General features: G+C 43.8%; 1 protein-coding gene across 1 annotated transcript; it reads left to right on the top strand.

The window, feature by feature from the left end:
- Positions 1 to 15,832: 15,832 nt before the first annotated feature.
- Positions 15,833 to 17,694, top strand: LOC149460627 (uncharacterized). The gene has a single exon (XM_089679460.1). It carries the CDS (start codon positions 15,952 to 15,954, stop codon positions 17,266 to 17,268), a length of 1,317 nt encoding a protein of 438 aa, XP_089535586.1. The 5' UTR covers positions 15,833 to 15,951; the 3' UTR covers positions 17,269 to 17,694.
- Positions 17,695 to 18,292: the final 598 nt, after the last annotated feature.

Raw genomic sequence — 18,292 nt, 5'->3', positions numbered from 1 at the left:
CCCTTCTGAGGATTGTTCTATCCTTCCAAACAAATGTATGAAATCATGGATGAGTCCTCCTTCTATGTGATCTAGAAGATCTTCAATCACAATGTCTTTATGGATGAAGTGGATGGCCCAGTTTATATATTATTTATTGCTTTACAGCTTTATTCCCTCCAGGATTCATTCTTTATTTATAGAACCATTCAAGGAAGTGTTCTTACTGTGAGAGATCTCCACCACCATTCCTCTGTGACCATTACATCCTTGTCATTTATGTCTAACATCTTCATTATGGGTGGATCAATATATATTTTTATACTTTAAAGTATAATTTTTACATTTTCTTCACCAAAAAGATTGATTTCAGAAGGAATCTGTTTTAATTTGTTTTCTATATGTAATAAAATATCTTTGTTAAAGTGTTGGTTCCATAAGAACTAGAATGATTTGTTCTTCCTTATCTTGTGTTATATTTGAATTTCCCTGGTAGCCGTGTAAGGCAGATATTTTACAGGAATGATTATTTGGGCTCCATTCTCACCAACATGTATGTTAGTACTTTCTGTTTTTAGAAACACACAACAGTCCCCTTACCATGGTTTCCTATGGGCCATGTTCACTTCTAGGCTTTTTTGAACTGCTGTGTTTTTGGAAAGGGTCAGGGACTTTTTAAAAAGCAAAATGCAATAGAATTCAATGGAGAATCTGCTGAAATGCATGGCCCAGCAAAAAAAAAATTCCACTTTGAAAAAGACAAAAAAAAAAGAGCTGAACAAAACGCGGTAAAAACGCATCACAAACGGATCAACATGCAAGTGCACAATCCAAACGCACACGTTCCTATGTTACAAATGGCTGCAGCGACCATCGGCTGGAACCAAATAGAATCAGCGAGGGAGAATGTCACCAGCACACTGAGGATCACCAAAATGGGTCCAAAAGTTTTAATGAACGATCACATAGTTACAGCAAGGCAATGTTTTGGAGACGCGCAGGACCCTTTGTCACATGCCTGATGAAGGGATCCTATGAGACTCCGAAACGTTGCCTTGCTGTAACTATGTAATCGTTCATTAAAACTTTTGGCCCCGTATTGGTGATCCTCGGTGTGCTGGTGACATTCTCCCTTACAAACATATCAAAAACACAACAAAAACGCAAAATGAACTGCAAAAAGAACAAAAAGCAAACCGCAAAGGTGTGAACAGAGGCTTACAGATGTTTCTCTGGGCTGCAGTTCCTCTGAGCTCCACAAGGTGGGGATCTCACTTCTTCCCAGACAGGACTTCTCTATGGAAGACAGACAGGAAGTGATGTCAGGCAGGAAGTTTGAAGTGGCTTTGAAATAGAGAAGAGACGTTACCAGAAGTGACAGCAGAGGAGGTAATAAGATATTATTTCCTATTTACACCCAGTAACCCCTATCATGTCTGTCCTCTTCCTCCATAGTCACGTCTGTCCTCTTCCTCCATAGTCACGTCCGTCCTCTCCCTCCATAGTCACGTCCGTCCTCTCCCTCCATAGTCACGTCCGTCCTCTTCCTCCATAGTCACGTCCGTCCTCTTCCTCCATGGTCACGTCCGTCCTCTTCCTCCATGGTCACGTCCGTCCTCTCCCTCCATGGTCACGTCCGTCCTCTTCCTCCATGGTCACGTCCGTCCTCTCCCTCCATGGTCACGTCCGTCCTCTCCCTCCATGGTCACGTCCGTCCTCTCCCTCCATGGTCACGTCCGTCCTCTCCCTCCATGGTCACGTCCGTCCTCTCCCTCCATAGTCACGTCCGTCCTCTCCCTCCATGGTCACGTCCGTCCTCTCCCTCCATGGTCACGTCCGTCCTCTTCCTCCATGGTCACGTCCGTCCTCTCCCTCCATGGTCACGTCCGTCCTCTCCCTCCATAGTCACGTTCGTCCTCTCCCTCCATAGTCACGTCCGTCCTCTCCCTCCATAGTCACGTCCGTCCTCTTCCTCCATAGTCACTGTGACGTCTTTTATCTCCAGCAGATGATGATACACACATATATAGTGTGGGAACCCAGATGAACCCCTTCAGGGGCAGAACATCCCCCACTTCCGGGGCCGGAACATTCTCCTCATTGTGGAGATAAATTCTAGTAATATGGTCCTCTAAACAAACAGCACTGACAATAAATAGACAAGACAAGGACCATCCTGACCATACATGGCCTACAAAGGGCAATGATGACACTACACAGGCAGCCAATGGGCAATCATTACACTATGCAGCCAACACAATGATGGAGTGCCGGGGTCAGGAGTATGGAGCATAGAGCCCCTTACATTGCTGCTCAGGAGGAAGGAAACATTCCCCAGCCGGCCATGAAGAATATGTTCCATCATTGGTGTCAGAGGGAGGGAAATACTGAGGGAAGTAGAGGTCTGAGGGGTCTCTGAGGAAGTAGTGGGACTAAAGAACTCTGGATCCTCTGAGGGTTTCCTGCATCTGAAGGACTCTGGGACCTCTGAGGAGGAGGAGTAGCTGAAGAACTTTGGGATCCTGTTAGGAGGCAATAGAGCTGAACAACTCTGAGAGGTTAGTGGGGCTGAAGGACTGTGGGGGCCTCTGAGGGGTATTCAGGCTGCAAGGCTCTGAGGTAAGAGGGGGCTTTAGGGCTCATAGGAACTCTTGGTCTCTGATGGTCCTCCCACCTCACCTTCACTAACTTTTCTGACCTCCTTAAAGAACTCCTGCCAGCACGTGTAGGAAGTCTTCACCTCACCATCTCACTGGACACAAAATAGAACAAAGAAGGACACTTGGTCCTTGGGGAGGTCTGCTTGCATAGCATTGCTTAATGGGTGGACAGTCCAATACCTTCCCATACCACAGAATCTGGCAGTGCCCAGTGCTGGAATTCAGAGACAAAAAAATCCACTGCCACTCTGTACAATGTCCTGGAAATGTCAGAATACTTGTCAACTAAGAGATCAAACCCTTCCCCCTGCTGTCCTCCTCCTACCTACACATAGAAGAGATGAGAACAGACTCCTCCCCCACAGCTCTCTGCTCCACCAGCACCATCCTCCTGCTATCCCATCCAATCCCTTCTCTTACTGCAGAGAGAGACAGTGACATCACTCCTGTCAGTCAGCAGGCTGCTGGAGATTGGAGCCTTGCAGCCGGAGTTCTGCCAATTATCCTGATTATCCAGCAACTCCGGCCAGAAAGTTCCCCTTCCTGGACATCATGATGAGGCGACATTGACCTCACAGCACTGCCTCAGAGCAAACAAGTCATAGGAAGGATCATATTTATCATTCCTTGTCTGCAGATCTAAAACTCATCAAAACCAGTTCAGAGACCAAACAAACCCAACAGAGAAAAGGGGATTTCTGATGCAGCAGGTCAAGAGGGTCCTGGGACCTTGAAAATTGTAGTAAACACTAAACAGTCCAAACAAAATGTGTTCCCATGGGGGGAGTAATTCTTCAATGTCCAGCAACCCTCCTATTCCCCCCTCACATCCACATCCTATTATTGTGTGACCAATACCATCCAAATCATTCTTACTTTCATTTCCCAAAGTTATCCGTCTACAAGGAGACCTGTATAGATCACATGATGGCACCAATGAGGATGGAGGAGGACCGGAGTCACATGACTGAGAAGATACTAAACCTCACCCTGGAGATCATCTACCTGCTGACCGGAGAGGTGAGGAGGATTCTGGGAGGTCACATGACATCACTCTTATCTCTATTAATAAAACACAGACCTGACCGGAGAGGGGAGGAGGATTCTGGGAGGTCACATGACATCACTCTTATCTCTATTAATAAAACACAGACCTGACCGGAGAGGTGAGGAGGATTCTGGGAGGTCACATGACATCACACAGACCTGACCGGAGAGGTGAGGAGGATTCTGGGATTCTAACATGATATTCCTATTGGTTCCTCAATACAGAGATTTCCTCTTCTGAAGTCAGGTGATCATATGACCATCACAGTGCCTCCATGTGACTCCCTAAACCCTGAGAGACACAACATGCAGAAGATTCTAGAAGTCACCAAGAAGATGATGGAGCTGCTGACAGGAGAGGTGAGCGGTGCCGGGAATTCTGGGACATTCTCCAGTAACAGACAAGGGATGTGTCTGGATGGTGACTGTATCATTGTGTGTGTCAGGTTCCTATAAGGTGTCAGGGTGTCACTGTCTATTTCTCCATGGAGGAGTGGGAGTATTTAGAAGGACACAAGGATCTCTACAAGGACGTCATGATGGACAATCAGCCGCCCCTCACATCACCGGGTAAGAGGAGACTTTATTGTAAAGGAGAGAGCAGTACGGAGGATCCACCTAGATCCCCCATCATCTGATAAACACATAGAAACAATGGATTCAGTCAGTGTGTGTGTTTCCTACAGATGGATCCAGTCATGGGAACCCACCAGAGAGATGTCCCCGTCCTCTGTATTCCCGGGATTCCACACAGGAAGGTCACACCATCCCTCACCATCATCAGGTAGATGAGGAACAATCACTGATAGTATCATTAGGATCTGTACATTATCTGCATTGTTACCATTGATGGCATTTTTATTATATATTCAGAGTGGAAACCTGAGAGATCCTAAAGTTGAGGTTAAAGAAGAGATAAAAGAGGAGGAGGATGAGGATGGGGGGATGGAGGAGACAGAGCTTCTAAGAGAACACAAAGATCTGTACCAGGACACCATGGTGGAGTCATCCAGCTACAGGAACCCACCAGAGAGATGTCCCCGTCCTCTGTATTCCCGGGATTCCACACAGGAAAGTCACACCATCCCTCACCATCATCAGGTAGATGATGACAATTATTGGTAGTTGTGATTTATACACAGCATGTTTGTTACAATGAATGTTTTATTATATCTTTCAGAGTGGAATCCTCGGGGATGATAATATTGATGTTAAAGAAGAGTATAAAGAGGAGGATGAGGAGTATGGAGTGATGGAGGAGTTTTCAGAAGGACACAAGGATATGATGGAGCCACCTAATACCAGGAACCCACCAGAGAGATGTCCCCGTCCTCTGTATTCCCGGGATTCCACACAGGAAGGTCACACCATCCCTCACCATTACAAGGTTGGTGGGATGGAGCATCTAGAACATGGACTTGTAGAGACAATGTGTGGAGTTCTTTTATGTGACCTTACATTTTACAGATGATATTTTCTCTCATTTCCTTGATTTAGAGTGGAGATCCAATCGATATAGAATTTGAGGTGAAAGCAGAAGAAGAAGAGGCGTATGTGAGGGATGATCAGCAGTCTATGGAGGAGGATGGAATAACGGGGACATTTATAGAGGAGGACACTCCTACAGAGATCAGCACAGGTGGGTCATGAACACTAAATCCATTCCTCCACCCATACTGCTCACTGATTGGTCCAGAGTAGGGCGGGGACTGGGTGATATCAGCCTGTAATCCCCTGGTCACTTTCCTGAGCTGTGTTCCCCGTCCTGTATTCCTGGATTTCTCTCGGATAATCTTCCTTCTCTGTGCTGCAGACACAATTTATGTATCTAGACTGGATTTATGGAGGTTCTGGGGATCAGCTGGCAGAAAAATATTGATTTTCACCCTACACAATCCTAGACCTAGGCCCGTAGGGCATGTGCTTTTGATCTTTTGCACAATGTCCAAGTCTAGTAAGATCTCTGACAGAACAATTCTCCCAGGGTTCCTTGCTCTGTGGTCTGCTGGCTGTGCCGGGTGGAGGGATATGTCTGTAGTGTCTCAGACCCAAGTCACTGAGTGCAGTCTCAGGAGATGGGAGGCAGCGGTGTGGGATCTCTGCAACTTGTCTACAGTAAACATTTAACCCCTTGCCCTCCTGAGGATTTACCCCCCTTAATGACCAGACCTCTTCTTGCTACTTGGCGCTGCACTAATTCAACTGATAATTGCGCGGTCATGCAATGCTGCACCCAAACAAAATTATGTCTTTTTTGACACAAATAGAGCTTTATTTTGGTGGTATTTTATCACCTGTGTGCTTTTTTTATGTGCAATATACAAAAAAAGACCAAACATTTTGAAGAAAAATAATATTTTTTACTTTCGGCTATAAAAAATATATAGTAAACGCAAAGTTAGTTATAGATTTAGGCCAAAATGTATTCTGCTCCATGTTTTTGTAAAAAAAATCCCAATAAGTGTATATTGATTGCTTTGTGTGAAAGTTATAGCGTCTAAAAACTATGCAATTTGCACCATTTTTTTGCTATACAGCACTGCACTAGTTTAACTGACAATTGCGCAGTCATGCAATAAGGTACATAGATGAAATTGATGTCCTTTTTTTCACACAAATAGAGCTTTTGGTGGTATTTGATCACCTGTGCACTTTTTATTTTTGACACTATAAACAAAGAAAGTTTTGAGAAAAAAAAATGTTTTTTTAAAAAACCAATATTTTCTCATTTCTGTCATCAATATCCCAAAAAACTAACATTTCATCATAAATTTAGGCCAAAATGTATTCTGCTACATGTTTTTGGTTAAAATAATCCCAGTAAGTGTATATTGATTGCTTTGTGTGAAAGTTATAGCGTCTACAAACTATGGTATAGATAATGGAATTTACAGCTTTTACTTTCTGACTGCCCATCACATCTCTTGAGGTGCTAAAATACCAGAATAGTACAAACACCCCAAATGACCCCTTTTCAGAAAGTAGACACCCTAAGCTATCTGCTGAGAGGCATATTGAGTCCATGGAAGATTTTTTTTTTCCCACAAGTTTCTAGAAAATTACAAAAAGTTGTCATTTAAATTATATATTTCTTGCATAAGCCATGTGTATATGTGGAATTACACCCTAATATACATTCTGCTACTTCTCCTGAGTATGGGGGTACCACATGTGTGAGACTTTTTGTGAGTCTAGCCACATACAGGAGCCTGAAATCCAATGACCACTTTGAAAGCCTGAAGGTGCGTAACTTCCTCATTACACTTCCTCACTACCTATCACAGTTTCGAAGGCCCAAACATGCCAGGATAGCACCAAACCCCCCAAAGGACCCCTTTTTGGAAAGTAGACACCCCAAGAAATTTAAAAAGAGGCATGGTGAGTATTTTTTCTCACAAGCTTTTGAAATATAAAAAAAAGAAAAGAAAAAAAATGTTTTTGTTTTTTTTCTTCATTTTCCAAAAACTTGTGGCAACAAACGAGATCTGAAAAATACTCATCATGCTTCTTATCAAATTCCTTGGGGTGTCTACTTTCCATAAAGTGGTCATTTGAGGGGAGGGTGTTGCTATCCTGGCATTTCAGGTCCTCTGAATCTGTGATAGGTAGTCAGGAAGTGTAAGGTGGTCTTTGGATTTTGGGGTCCTGTACTTGGCTGGACTGCCAAAATGTCTCTCACATGTGGTACCCCCATACTCGGGAGAAGTAGCAGAATGTATTTTGGGGAGTAATTCCACATATACCCATGGCATGTGTGAGCAATAAATCATTTAAGTGACAATTTTGTGTAAACTTTTTTTTTGTCATTTTCCAAAAACTTGTGGTAAAAAAATAAATTCTTCTATTGATTCAACATTCCTCTCAGCAAATAGTTTGGGGTGTCTACTGTCCAAAAAGGGGTCATTTTGGGGGGTGGGGGCATTCTATGCCCAGCATTAGAAGTTTATGCCACACATCACTCACTCTTCTAACCACCTGAAGACCAGGTGGTTATGACACTTTTTGTTCACATGAAAAAAAATCAATATTTTTTGCTAGGAAATTAATTTAAACCCCCAAACATTATATATTTTTTAAAGCAGACACCCTAGTGAATAAAATGGTGGGTGCTGTAATTTTTTTCTGTCACATAGTACTTGCGCAGCGATGTTTCAAACGCAATTTTTTATTTTTAAAAATACACTTTTTACTTTTAATGCACAAAAATACAATATATTGGCAAATTATTTGGTAAAATATAAAAGATGATGGTATGCCGAGTAAATAGATACCAAACATGACCTGCTTTAAAACTGTGCATGCCCCGTGCAATGGCAACAAACTGCATATGTTTTTAATATCTATAGGTAATGTTTTAAAGCCTTTACAAGCTACCATTGTAGATTTACAGAGGAGGTCTAGTGTTAGAATTACTGCTTGATCTGTCGTTTGTGGTGATACCTCACATGCATGGTGCAATCGCTGTTTACATACTGACACAGGATCAAGGCTCACAAACTCAGGTGTGTGTGTGCGCATGGGGGTGAGGGTACTTTTTTTCTTTTCTTTTTTTAAGTTATTTTGATTTTTTTTATTATTTTTACACCGTTTTTTTTTTAATCACTTTTAATGCTATCACAGGGAGTGCAAATATCCCCTATAACCTCAATGGGCATTGTCATATATTCTTTTTTGAGAAATCTGGGGTCTATCAGACTCTACATCTCTCCTCTGCCCTTACATTATCTAATCAAACCAACATCGGTGATCAGATGCTTTCCCAATTTAAAAATGGTGCTGTTTATATTCTGCGAAAATGAAGAGATGAAATACTCGTAGATTCCGATTTCTTAGACTATAGAGATGATTGACACCACTCTGGTCTCCAATCAGTTCCGTAGTCAGCTGGCAGAAACACCGGCTACATTCTCAGGTTCCCCCAATGGCACGGGACTGCCCAAGAAAGCCTTGGAAGGCAGTGGGGGAGGGGGGCATCATATCCCGCTGCTTTTAAAAGCAATCCTGCAGCTAATTATCTACTAGGATTGCTTTTACATAAAAGCCGATCACCAGCTGAAACAAATGATACCAGGATGATGCCTGCAGATGTAGGCATCATCCTGGTATAACCATTCAAAGTCCAGTGATGTACCAGTACGTCGCTGGTCCTTGTTGGGTATATATGATATGTTCTTTTTTTTGTATGCAGCCGGTGGAATGAATGAAAAAAGAAGGAATCTCTGCCCCCCCACAAAAGTGTGATATGCCCACCATTAGAATATACCGCCCTGCATCCACCCACTTCTAATGGTGGGCACACATTAGGTCACACGGTGCCACATGTGCCAATTCCAAGATTGTACAAATGTCTAAATAGTGGCACGCTTGAATAAAAATTGTCCACGCATAAGTCCACCCCATATGGAAAAAGGATGACACCAAGTCCCAAACTATCTAGCCACTGCTCCCCATGTAGTCTGGGCATCCGGGGGGCTCCACATGACTATCTTTTCCCTCGTAAATCCAAAACTTATAAGTATAGCCTGTTGTCCTCTCACAGGTCTTCTACATCTTGACCTCATATCTGGCACGCTTGCTGGGGAGAAATTGTTTGTATGCAAGGCGGCCAGAAAAATGAATGAGGGACTCATCAACGCAGATGTTTTGCTGGGGAGTATAGACATCTGCAAATTTTTGGTTAAGGTGATTTGCGAGGGGCTGAATTTTGTGGAGCCGGTCAAATTCAGGGTCACCCCGAGGATGACAGAGTGTATTGTCGCTGAAATGCATAAAACACATTATACTCTCATATCTATGCCTGGCCATGGCAGCAGAGAACACGGCATATGACGAATCAGGTCTGCGGACCAATACAACCGCAATTCATTTCTTTTAGTATTGCCCATGTTGAGGGTTAGGCCCCCAAAAAATATAAATTCAAAAACCGTAATGGGTTTCCATGCAAATAGTCTGGCAAGCTTTGAATTTTGGTTGGTGGCGATAAATTGTTGTGCATATAAAATGCTTTGATCCACAATCAATGCATACAGATATTCCGTGAAAAAGAGCTCCAAAAAATCAAGGGGAGCAGTTAAATTTGATATTTCCACCTGAATTCTGGGTTGGGCAGCTCTATGGGCCTGTGTGCGAATTCTTGGTGGTTGCGTGACAATACTTGTGCTCACCACCTCACCAGCTTGTACTGCAATTATGGGACTCCCCACGTCACCAAGTCATACTGCAGTGCTGGTATTATTATTATTATACAGGATTTATATAGTGCCAACAGTTTGCTCAGTACTTTACAATATAACGGGAGACAATACAGCCTAGGCCACTAGGCTACTAGGCCACTGGTGTTTGCCAGTTCACCAAAAGGTAGCGCAGCACTAGTACTGGCACTCTGCTGCATATGTGGGAGGCTTAGTGGTTAGCACATCTGCCTTGCAGTAAATGGGTCATGGGTTTGATTCCTGACCATGGCGCTCCTGCATGGAGTTTGCATGTTCTCCCTGTGCTTGCATGGGTTTACTCCAGGTACTCCGGTTTCCTCCCATACTCCAAAGACATGCTAGTAGATTAATTGGCTCCTGTATAAATTGTCCTAGTTTCTATGTGTATGTATGAATGTGAGTTAGTGACCTTAGATTGTACACCCCATGAGGGTTAGGGACTGTGAATGTACAATATATATGTGTAAAGTGCTGCGTAAATTGACAGCACTATATAAGTACCTGAAATAAATAAATAAATATGAGAATCATCAAAAGTTACCAGCAAGTGCTAGCAGAGATCAGGCCTGATTCTGCGAACACTGCAGTTTTGTGTGCAATGTATCAAGTGACAGTGACCTACTGACACTGCACTTGCTGGGGGAGAAGGGGGGGTAAGTGTAGGGGCTAAACGCAGGTGCTGGCAGGTGCCGGGGCTGATCCCGCTAACGCTGCATTTTTGGGGACACTATACTAATGTTTTAAAAAAAACAATATTGGTGAAGCGCTGCACATTAAAAACGAAATAAGTATTTACAATGATATAAAAATACACATAAAGTGACCGCACTGTATTGAAAGGTATTGATAACTAGTGCTAAATAATCCCCCCAAAAAATATATATAAGTGCCAAGTGTTGAAAGTGCAAAACAGGTCATGCGTTTGCTGACTAAATCGTGACAAAATCTAATATATGCACAATAAACATAATACACCATAACATTGCACACTCATACTGAAAGTGACAGGAGCTCAGTATGAGGAGGAATATTCATTGAAAGTGAAATCCACAATAAAGTGCAAAACAAGTCATGTGTTTGTTGACTATATCGTGCCAAAATCTAATATATGCACAGTATACATAATACACCATAACATTGCACACTAACTGAAAGTGACAGGTGCTCAGTATGAGGATGAATATTGGTTAAAAGTAAAATCCACAATAAAGTGCAATAACAAAGTGCTTGACATTTCATGTGCAAACAAACACCGCAATGTCAGTGCTTCAATTCTTCACTCCAAACATGATGCGTGTTAGCATGCCACACGTGTATATCGTAATCCAAAAGTGGCTCAAGTGCCTCCTCACCTTAACCATGCGACCCCTAAGGGCCACAATGCTTTAGGTATTATTATTATTATACAGTATTTATAAAGCGCCAATAGTTCGCTCAGCGCTGTACATTACAAAGGGGGACAGAACATGTGACAGAACAATACCAATACAATGCAAAACATGAGGGGATCGAGGGCCCTGATCCTGGGAGCTTACAATCTAGGAGGGAGGGGATGGTGGTACAGGAGGAGATAGCTGTGGGGGATGGAGTGGTAGGAAGAGTGGAGGAGGTCAGCACGTTAGCAGGGGGTGGGGTAGGCTTCCCTGAAGAGATGGGTTTTCAGGGTGCACCTAAAGGAGAGGAGAGTAGGTGATAATCTGATGGGTTGGGGCAGGGAGTTCCAGAGGATGGGGGACACCCTGGAGAAGTCCTGGAGGCGGGCATGGGAGGAGACCAGGGAACTAGAGAGAAGGAGGTCTTGTGAGGAGCGGAGTGTGCGTGATGGGCGGTACTTGGATATTAGGTCGGTGATGTAGTTCGGGGCAGTATGGTGGACGGCTTTGTACGTCAGCGTTAGGATTTTAAATTTGATCCGTTGCGCAATTGGAAGCCAGTGGAGGGATTGGCAGAGGGGGGTGGAGGACACTGAGTGGAGGCCAGTGAAGGGATTGGCAGAGGGGGGTGGAGGACACTAAGTGGAGGCCAGTGGAGGGATTGGCAGAGGGGGGTGGAGGACACTGAGCGGAGGCCAGTGGAGGGATTGGCAGAGGGGGGTGGTGTAAATGGAGCGGTTGGAAAGGTGAATGAGTCTGGCAGCCGTATTCAGGATGGACTGAAGCGGGGATAGCCAGCGGCGAGGCAGGCCAGTGAGGAGGGAGTTGCAGTAGTCGAGTCGTGATGTGATGAGGGAGTGGATGAGCTGTTTAGTGGTTTCTGGGGTTAAGAACGTGCGGATTTTGGCGATGTTGTGGAGGTGGAGGATAGGTTGGAGTCCAGAATGACACCAAGTACTCTGGCCTGCGGGGTGGGTTTGATGGTGGAGTTGTTGGACATGATGGAGAAGTCAATGGGGGGTGGTGTCCGGGCTGGGGGGAAGACAAGAAACTCGGTTTTGGAGAGGTTCAGTTTAAGGAAGTGGAGCGACATCCAGTCTGATATGTCGCTCAGTAGGTGTGTGATTCGGGCTGAGACCAAGGGGGTGAGGTGGGGGGTTGAGAGATAGATTTGTGTGTCGTCGGCATCGAGGTGGTAGTTGAAGCCGTGAGAGTGTATGAGTTGGCCAAGGGAGGAGGTGTATATGGAGAAGAGAAGGGGCCCGAGGACAGAGCCTTGAGGGACCCCAACAGAGAGGGGGAGTGATTATAACTCCACCAGACTAAGGATCTCTGTAATAATACTCCTGTAGTAGCACTCCATCTCCTCTGCCAGGTCACTTATGCCCTCAGATGGTGACACCCCCGGGATAATCACAAGGCCATAGAGAGGCAGACAAAGAGCCTCCATAGTGAGATGCCGTTTATTCCATATAGATGATAACAAGCCAAAAGAGAACACTCCCAGTATAGCAGATCTCATCCAGCTGGTCTCCCATGTGCTGTGGGTGTCAGGATCCTGATGAAGCCACGTGACATCGTGGAGTAACGTGTAGAGCGCGGTGACGTACTTCCGGTTATGCGGTGTTTGTTTGCACATGAAATGTCAAGCACTTTGTTATTGCACTTTATTGTGGATTTCACTTTCAATGAATATTCCTCCTCATACTGAGCTCCTGTCACTTTCAGTTAGTGTGCAATGTTATGGTGTATTATGTTTATTGTGCATATATTGTATTTTGTCACCATCTAGTCAGCAGACGGATGACCTGTTTTGCACTTTCAACACTTGGCACTTACATATATTTTTGGGGGGATTATTTAGCACTAGTTATACCTTTCAATACAGTGCGGTCACTTTATATGTATTTTATATCATTGCACCGACTTATTTAGTTTTTCATGTGAAGCTCTTCACCAATATTGTTTTTTATGTCATCCATCCTGTGGTACTGGGAATAGGTGGTAGCAGCTGCATATATTTGGGGTTGTGTTTGTTCATACCAGTGGAGCGCAGGGGATTATTTTTTTATTTGCTATACTAATGTGAACGCTGGTATAGTGCTGATCTGATCAAAAATATTGACCCGTTCAGACACTATACTAGCAATGGAGGTTTATTGTGTATGAGAGTCTTCCTGGCAATCGAGGGGTTAAATGTGATGACTGGTGTACTGACGGGCAATCTGCCGCCATCTGGGAGGGGCGTGAAAACCACGGGAGCGCCAATCACTTATATATATATGTGATTTTGTGCACCCATGCCGCCCTGTAGCAGTATTTCTGCTATAGGGCGGTCAGGAAGCGGTTACAGAAGCTGTTTGTAATACGGCGCTGTGTTACTTTAACTGACAATTGTGCGGTCATGCAACGCTGCACTAAAATTAAATTTACATATCTTTTTCTCCACGAATTGCGCTTTCTTTTGGTGGTATTTGATCGACTGTGTATTTTTTTGCGCTATAAAAAAAGAGTAACAATTTTGAGAAAAAAAACAATATTTTGGACTTTTTGCTATGAAACATGTCCAGTAAAAAAATGTAAAAATCAAATTTCGTCATAAAGTTTGGCCAAAATGTATTCTGCTCCATGTCTTTGCTAAAAAAAATCCCAATTTGTGTAAGTTAATTGCTTTACATGAAAGTTATAGTGTTTACAAATGGCGGTATAGATACTGGATTTTTTTTTAATATACTAATAATAGTGGAAATCAGTGATTTATGACAGCGATCAGCGACTTATGGTGGACTGCAGGACTGAGGCGGACATCCTGACACTGGGGGGTAACTGACTTGGGGTCACTGACATCCACAGTGACACTAATATAGTGATCTGAGCAAAAAAAAACCACTGACACTGTACTAATAGCACTGGGGAGGAAGGGGTTAACTTCTGGAGACAAAGGGTTAACTGTGTGAGGGGAGAGTTTTACTAGGGGGCGGGGTCTGTTACTAGGGGGCGGGGTGTGTGTACCTCTCTGTTACACACTATCCCGGAAGGCTGAGCTCAGTGATCCTGGAACAGTGTGCTGAAAGCTGACAGGGAGGAGAGCACCATTGAATACAATGCACCCTTCCTCTCTGGCAATCGCCAGGCTCTGGTGGGTAATCACCGGCCGGGACCCAGTCATTGACATCCGCCACCACGATCGGTGCTGCGGGTACGGCGGTCACACACCTCGCGCGCGCTCCCTACCCCGGAATGCAGGATTATGTTTATATACACGTGATCCTCCACACAGGGGCTGCCTTGTAGCAGTATATTTACTGTGGGTGGTCCCCTAGTGGTTAAGCTTCCACTGATTACTGAATACCAATATTATGAGTCCTGACCCTTACACTGTATAATTTATATTGTACATTACATAGTCCTGACCCCTGCACTATATACTCTATGTTGTACATTACATACTCCTGACCCCTGCACTATATATTCCATGTTGTTCATTACATACTCCTGACCCCTGCACTATATACTCTGTTGTACATTACATACTCCTGACCCCTGCACTATATACTCTATGTTGTACATTACATACTCCTGACCCCGGCACTATATACTCTATGTTGTACATTACATACTCCTGACCCCTGCACTATATACTCTATGTTGTACATTACATCCTCCTGACCCCTGCACTATATACTCTATGTTGTACATTACATACTCCTGACCCCTGCACTATATACTCTATGTTGTACATTACATCCTCCTGACCCCTGCACTATATAATCTATGTTGTACTCTACTATGTTGTAATCTATTGTACATTACATAGTCCTGACCCCTGCACTATATACTCTGTTGTACATTACATACTCCTGACCCCTGCACTATATACTCTATGTTGTACATTACATACTCCTGACCCCTGCACTATATACTCTATGTTGTACATTACATACTCCTGACCCCTGCACTATATACTCTATGTTGTACATTACATACTCCTGACCCCTGCACTATATACTCTATGTTGTACATTACATACTCCTGACTCCTGCACTATATACTCTATGTTGTACATTACATACTCCTGACCCCTGCACTATATACTCTGTTGTACATTCCATAGTCCTGACTTCTGCTCTCCCCCTCCCCCCACTGCTATATATACACATAATATGGATTCTCTTTTGTTACACCCATTTCCTCCCAGCTGGACATTTTATATCGGATGATGTGATTGGAGCACAGACTTTTACATGGTGATAATAATGTGATAACATCCTCCAACTTTGGACCCTTAAACAGAAAGTGATAATGAGGGAGGAGTCAATACCCCAATGATGGTGGTCTTCAGGATCAGTCCAGTCTTCATCTTGGTTGTTCTCCCCCATCCTCACTCTCTGACCTCTGGTGGGGCTCAGCCCCGCTGTTCTTCATGACTAAATCATGGACTAAATAAGGAAGTGCAGTACTTCTTGTGTTGGGAAGATGGCGATGAGTGATAGAGGGGGTGGGGACCCTCGTCCTATAATCCCCTCATCACTGTCCCTCCTATAAAAGACAGTTCTGGTTGTTTCCTCACTCTCTGACTAAGGTCCATGAATAAAGAAATGACCTGGTAGGAGATCAGAGGAGCCATTTCCTAGTTCCCTGAGGGTGGAATTGTAAGCTCCTCAGAGACCAAGCTGCCTGATGTGGGCGAAGTCCTGGTTTGGGGGAACCAATCAGCTCCTGTCTAGTAATCCTCTTTGTCTTTGTATTTTAGTCCATGGCCGGGAGATGAGGAAAACCTCAGAGGATTGTCTCACTTTGTCTCCAGACTGGAAAGTAGAAGATGAGGACATCACACAGTATAGTCCAGGAGAAAAGCCAGCTCCCTCCAATGTCCATCCGGCACCACCCAGTGTAGATGGACCATCGGATTCCTCGTATCCTGAGGAACCTCAGACTGTGCGGGACCGGGCCGGCCTTCCAACAGAGAAGAGGTTCTCTTGTACTAAGTGTGGGAAGGATTTCCTTTCTAAATCCAAATTTAATAGGCATAAAAGAACTCACACAGGGGAAAAGCCGTATTCCTGTCCTGAGTGCGGGAAATGTTTCCAATCTAAGTACAATCTTAATGTGCATAAAAGATCTCACACGGGGGAGAAGCCATATTCCTGTCCTGAGTGTGGGAAATGTTTCCAATCTAAAAATGGTCTTAATGTGCATAAAAGATCTCACACAGGGGAGAAGCCGTATTCCTGTCCTGAGTGCGGGAAACATTTTTCACAGAAGTCCCATTTTTACACACATCAGAGATCTCACACAGGGGATAAGCTGTATTCCTGTCCTGAGTGCGAGAAATGTTTTCCCCAGAAGTCTGATGTTTGCAGACATCAGAGATCTCACACAGGGGAGAAGCCATACTCCTGTCCTGAGTGCGGAAAATGTTTTTCAAAGAAGTCCCATCTTTACAGACATCAGAGATGTCACACAGGGGAGAAGCCGTATGCCTGTTCTGAGTGTGGGAAATGTTTTTCAGACAAGTCTAGTCTTCTCCCACATCAGAGATCTCACACGGGGGAGAAGCCGTATTCCTGTCCAGAGTGCAAGAAATGTTTTTCACTGAAGTCCCGTCTTCTCACACATCAGAGATCTCACACTGGGGAGAAGCCGTATTCCTGTCCAGAGTGCAAGAAATGTTTTTCAGTGAAGTCCCGTCTTCTCACACATCAGATATCTCACACAGGGGAGAAGCCGTATTCCTGTTCTGAGTGTGGGAAATGTTTTTCACACAAGTCCGGTGTTCATAAACATCAGAGATCTCACACTGGGGAGAAGCCGTATTGCTGTTCTGAGTGTGGGAAATGTTTTTCATACAAGTCTAGTCTTCACACACATCAGAGATCTCACACTGGGGAGAAGCTGTATTCCTGTCCTGTGTGCGGGAAATGTTTTTCAAAGAAGTCCAATCTTCATAAACATCAGAGATCTCACACGGGGGAGATGCTGTATTCCTGTCCTTAGTGCGGGAAATGTTTTTCACAGAAGTCCCATCTTTACAGACATCAGAGATCTCACAAGGAGGAGAAGCCACTTTCCTGTGCTGCGTGAGGGAAATGTTCCTAACTAAAGTCTTGTCTTCCTGTACATCAGGGGTCCCACACACCCTGGAGGTGTATTAGTGCCTTGAGTGCGGGAAATGTCTTCTAGATGAATGTTGCTGGACATCTCATGTGGGGAAGAAGCACACCCTGATATTGTTGGATTTTAGACACATACAATACTTCTTCTAGTGTCTTGAGGTGATTATGAATAAAAGAGCCATTGAAATAAAAAATGAAGTGTGATTTTATTCTATCACACAATGGTGTACAATAACAATGTAAGTGTATCATGAACAGTTCCATGGAGATACAACTACTGTAGAAATATCAAGCAGAAGTTTAAAAATAAAGTCACCATTTTTGTTATAGAAGTCCGGCCATGTGCTGGTCTGTCCTTCATGCTCTCCTTGTCCTTCTCGAGACTTCATGAAGAAGACGGAAGTGACGATCTTGCAGCATTGCACCTGTTGCAGCTTCTCAGACATGCGTGTGTAAGTGTATGTGTGTGCAAGAGTGTCAGTGTTAGCGTCTCCCCATGTCCGTTGTCTCATGGTCTTTTATGAGGCAAATTTACGTCGTAGTTAGTGATCTTAATACCTTCTATGGAAATTATTACTGCTTGGCAAAGCCATTTCATACAAGGAAGGGGATGCTATATATGTGATGTTTGATGGACAGGTACAGATGTGATGTACATAATACTATAAGATGATGATGTCACCTCAGCTATTCATATATAAATGATAATATAACCTAAGAACATATCTTTACAACATATCAATGTATAATCACTAATCTATATATGTATCAATGTTAGAGACGTATACTAAATACACACAGATACTATTAAAATACATAATGTAATAACAAGTCACTTCTAATACCTTTGACATTTACAAGAGACTTCTGACCAGCTACACCGAAATATAGTCTTCAGCTGGTTA

The sequence above is a fragment of the Staurois parvus genome, unplaced genomic scaffold (assembly GCF_062004578.1).
Source record: "Staurois parvus isolate SC_StPar_1 unplaced genomic scaffold, SC_StPar_1.0 ptg000224l, whole genome shotgun sequence".
NCBI classification, from domain to species: domain Eukaryota; kingdom Metazoa; phylum Chordata; class Amphibia; order Anura; family Ranidae; genus Staurois; species Staurois parvus.
This window is presented reverse-complemented; position numbering and strand designations above follow the sequence as displayed.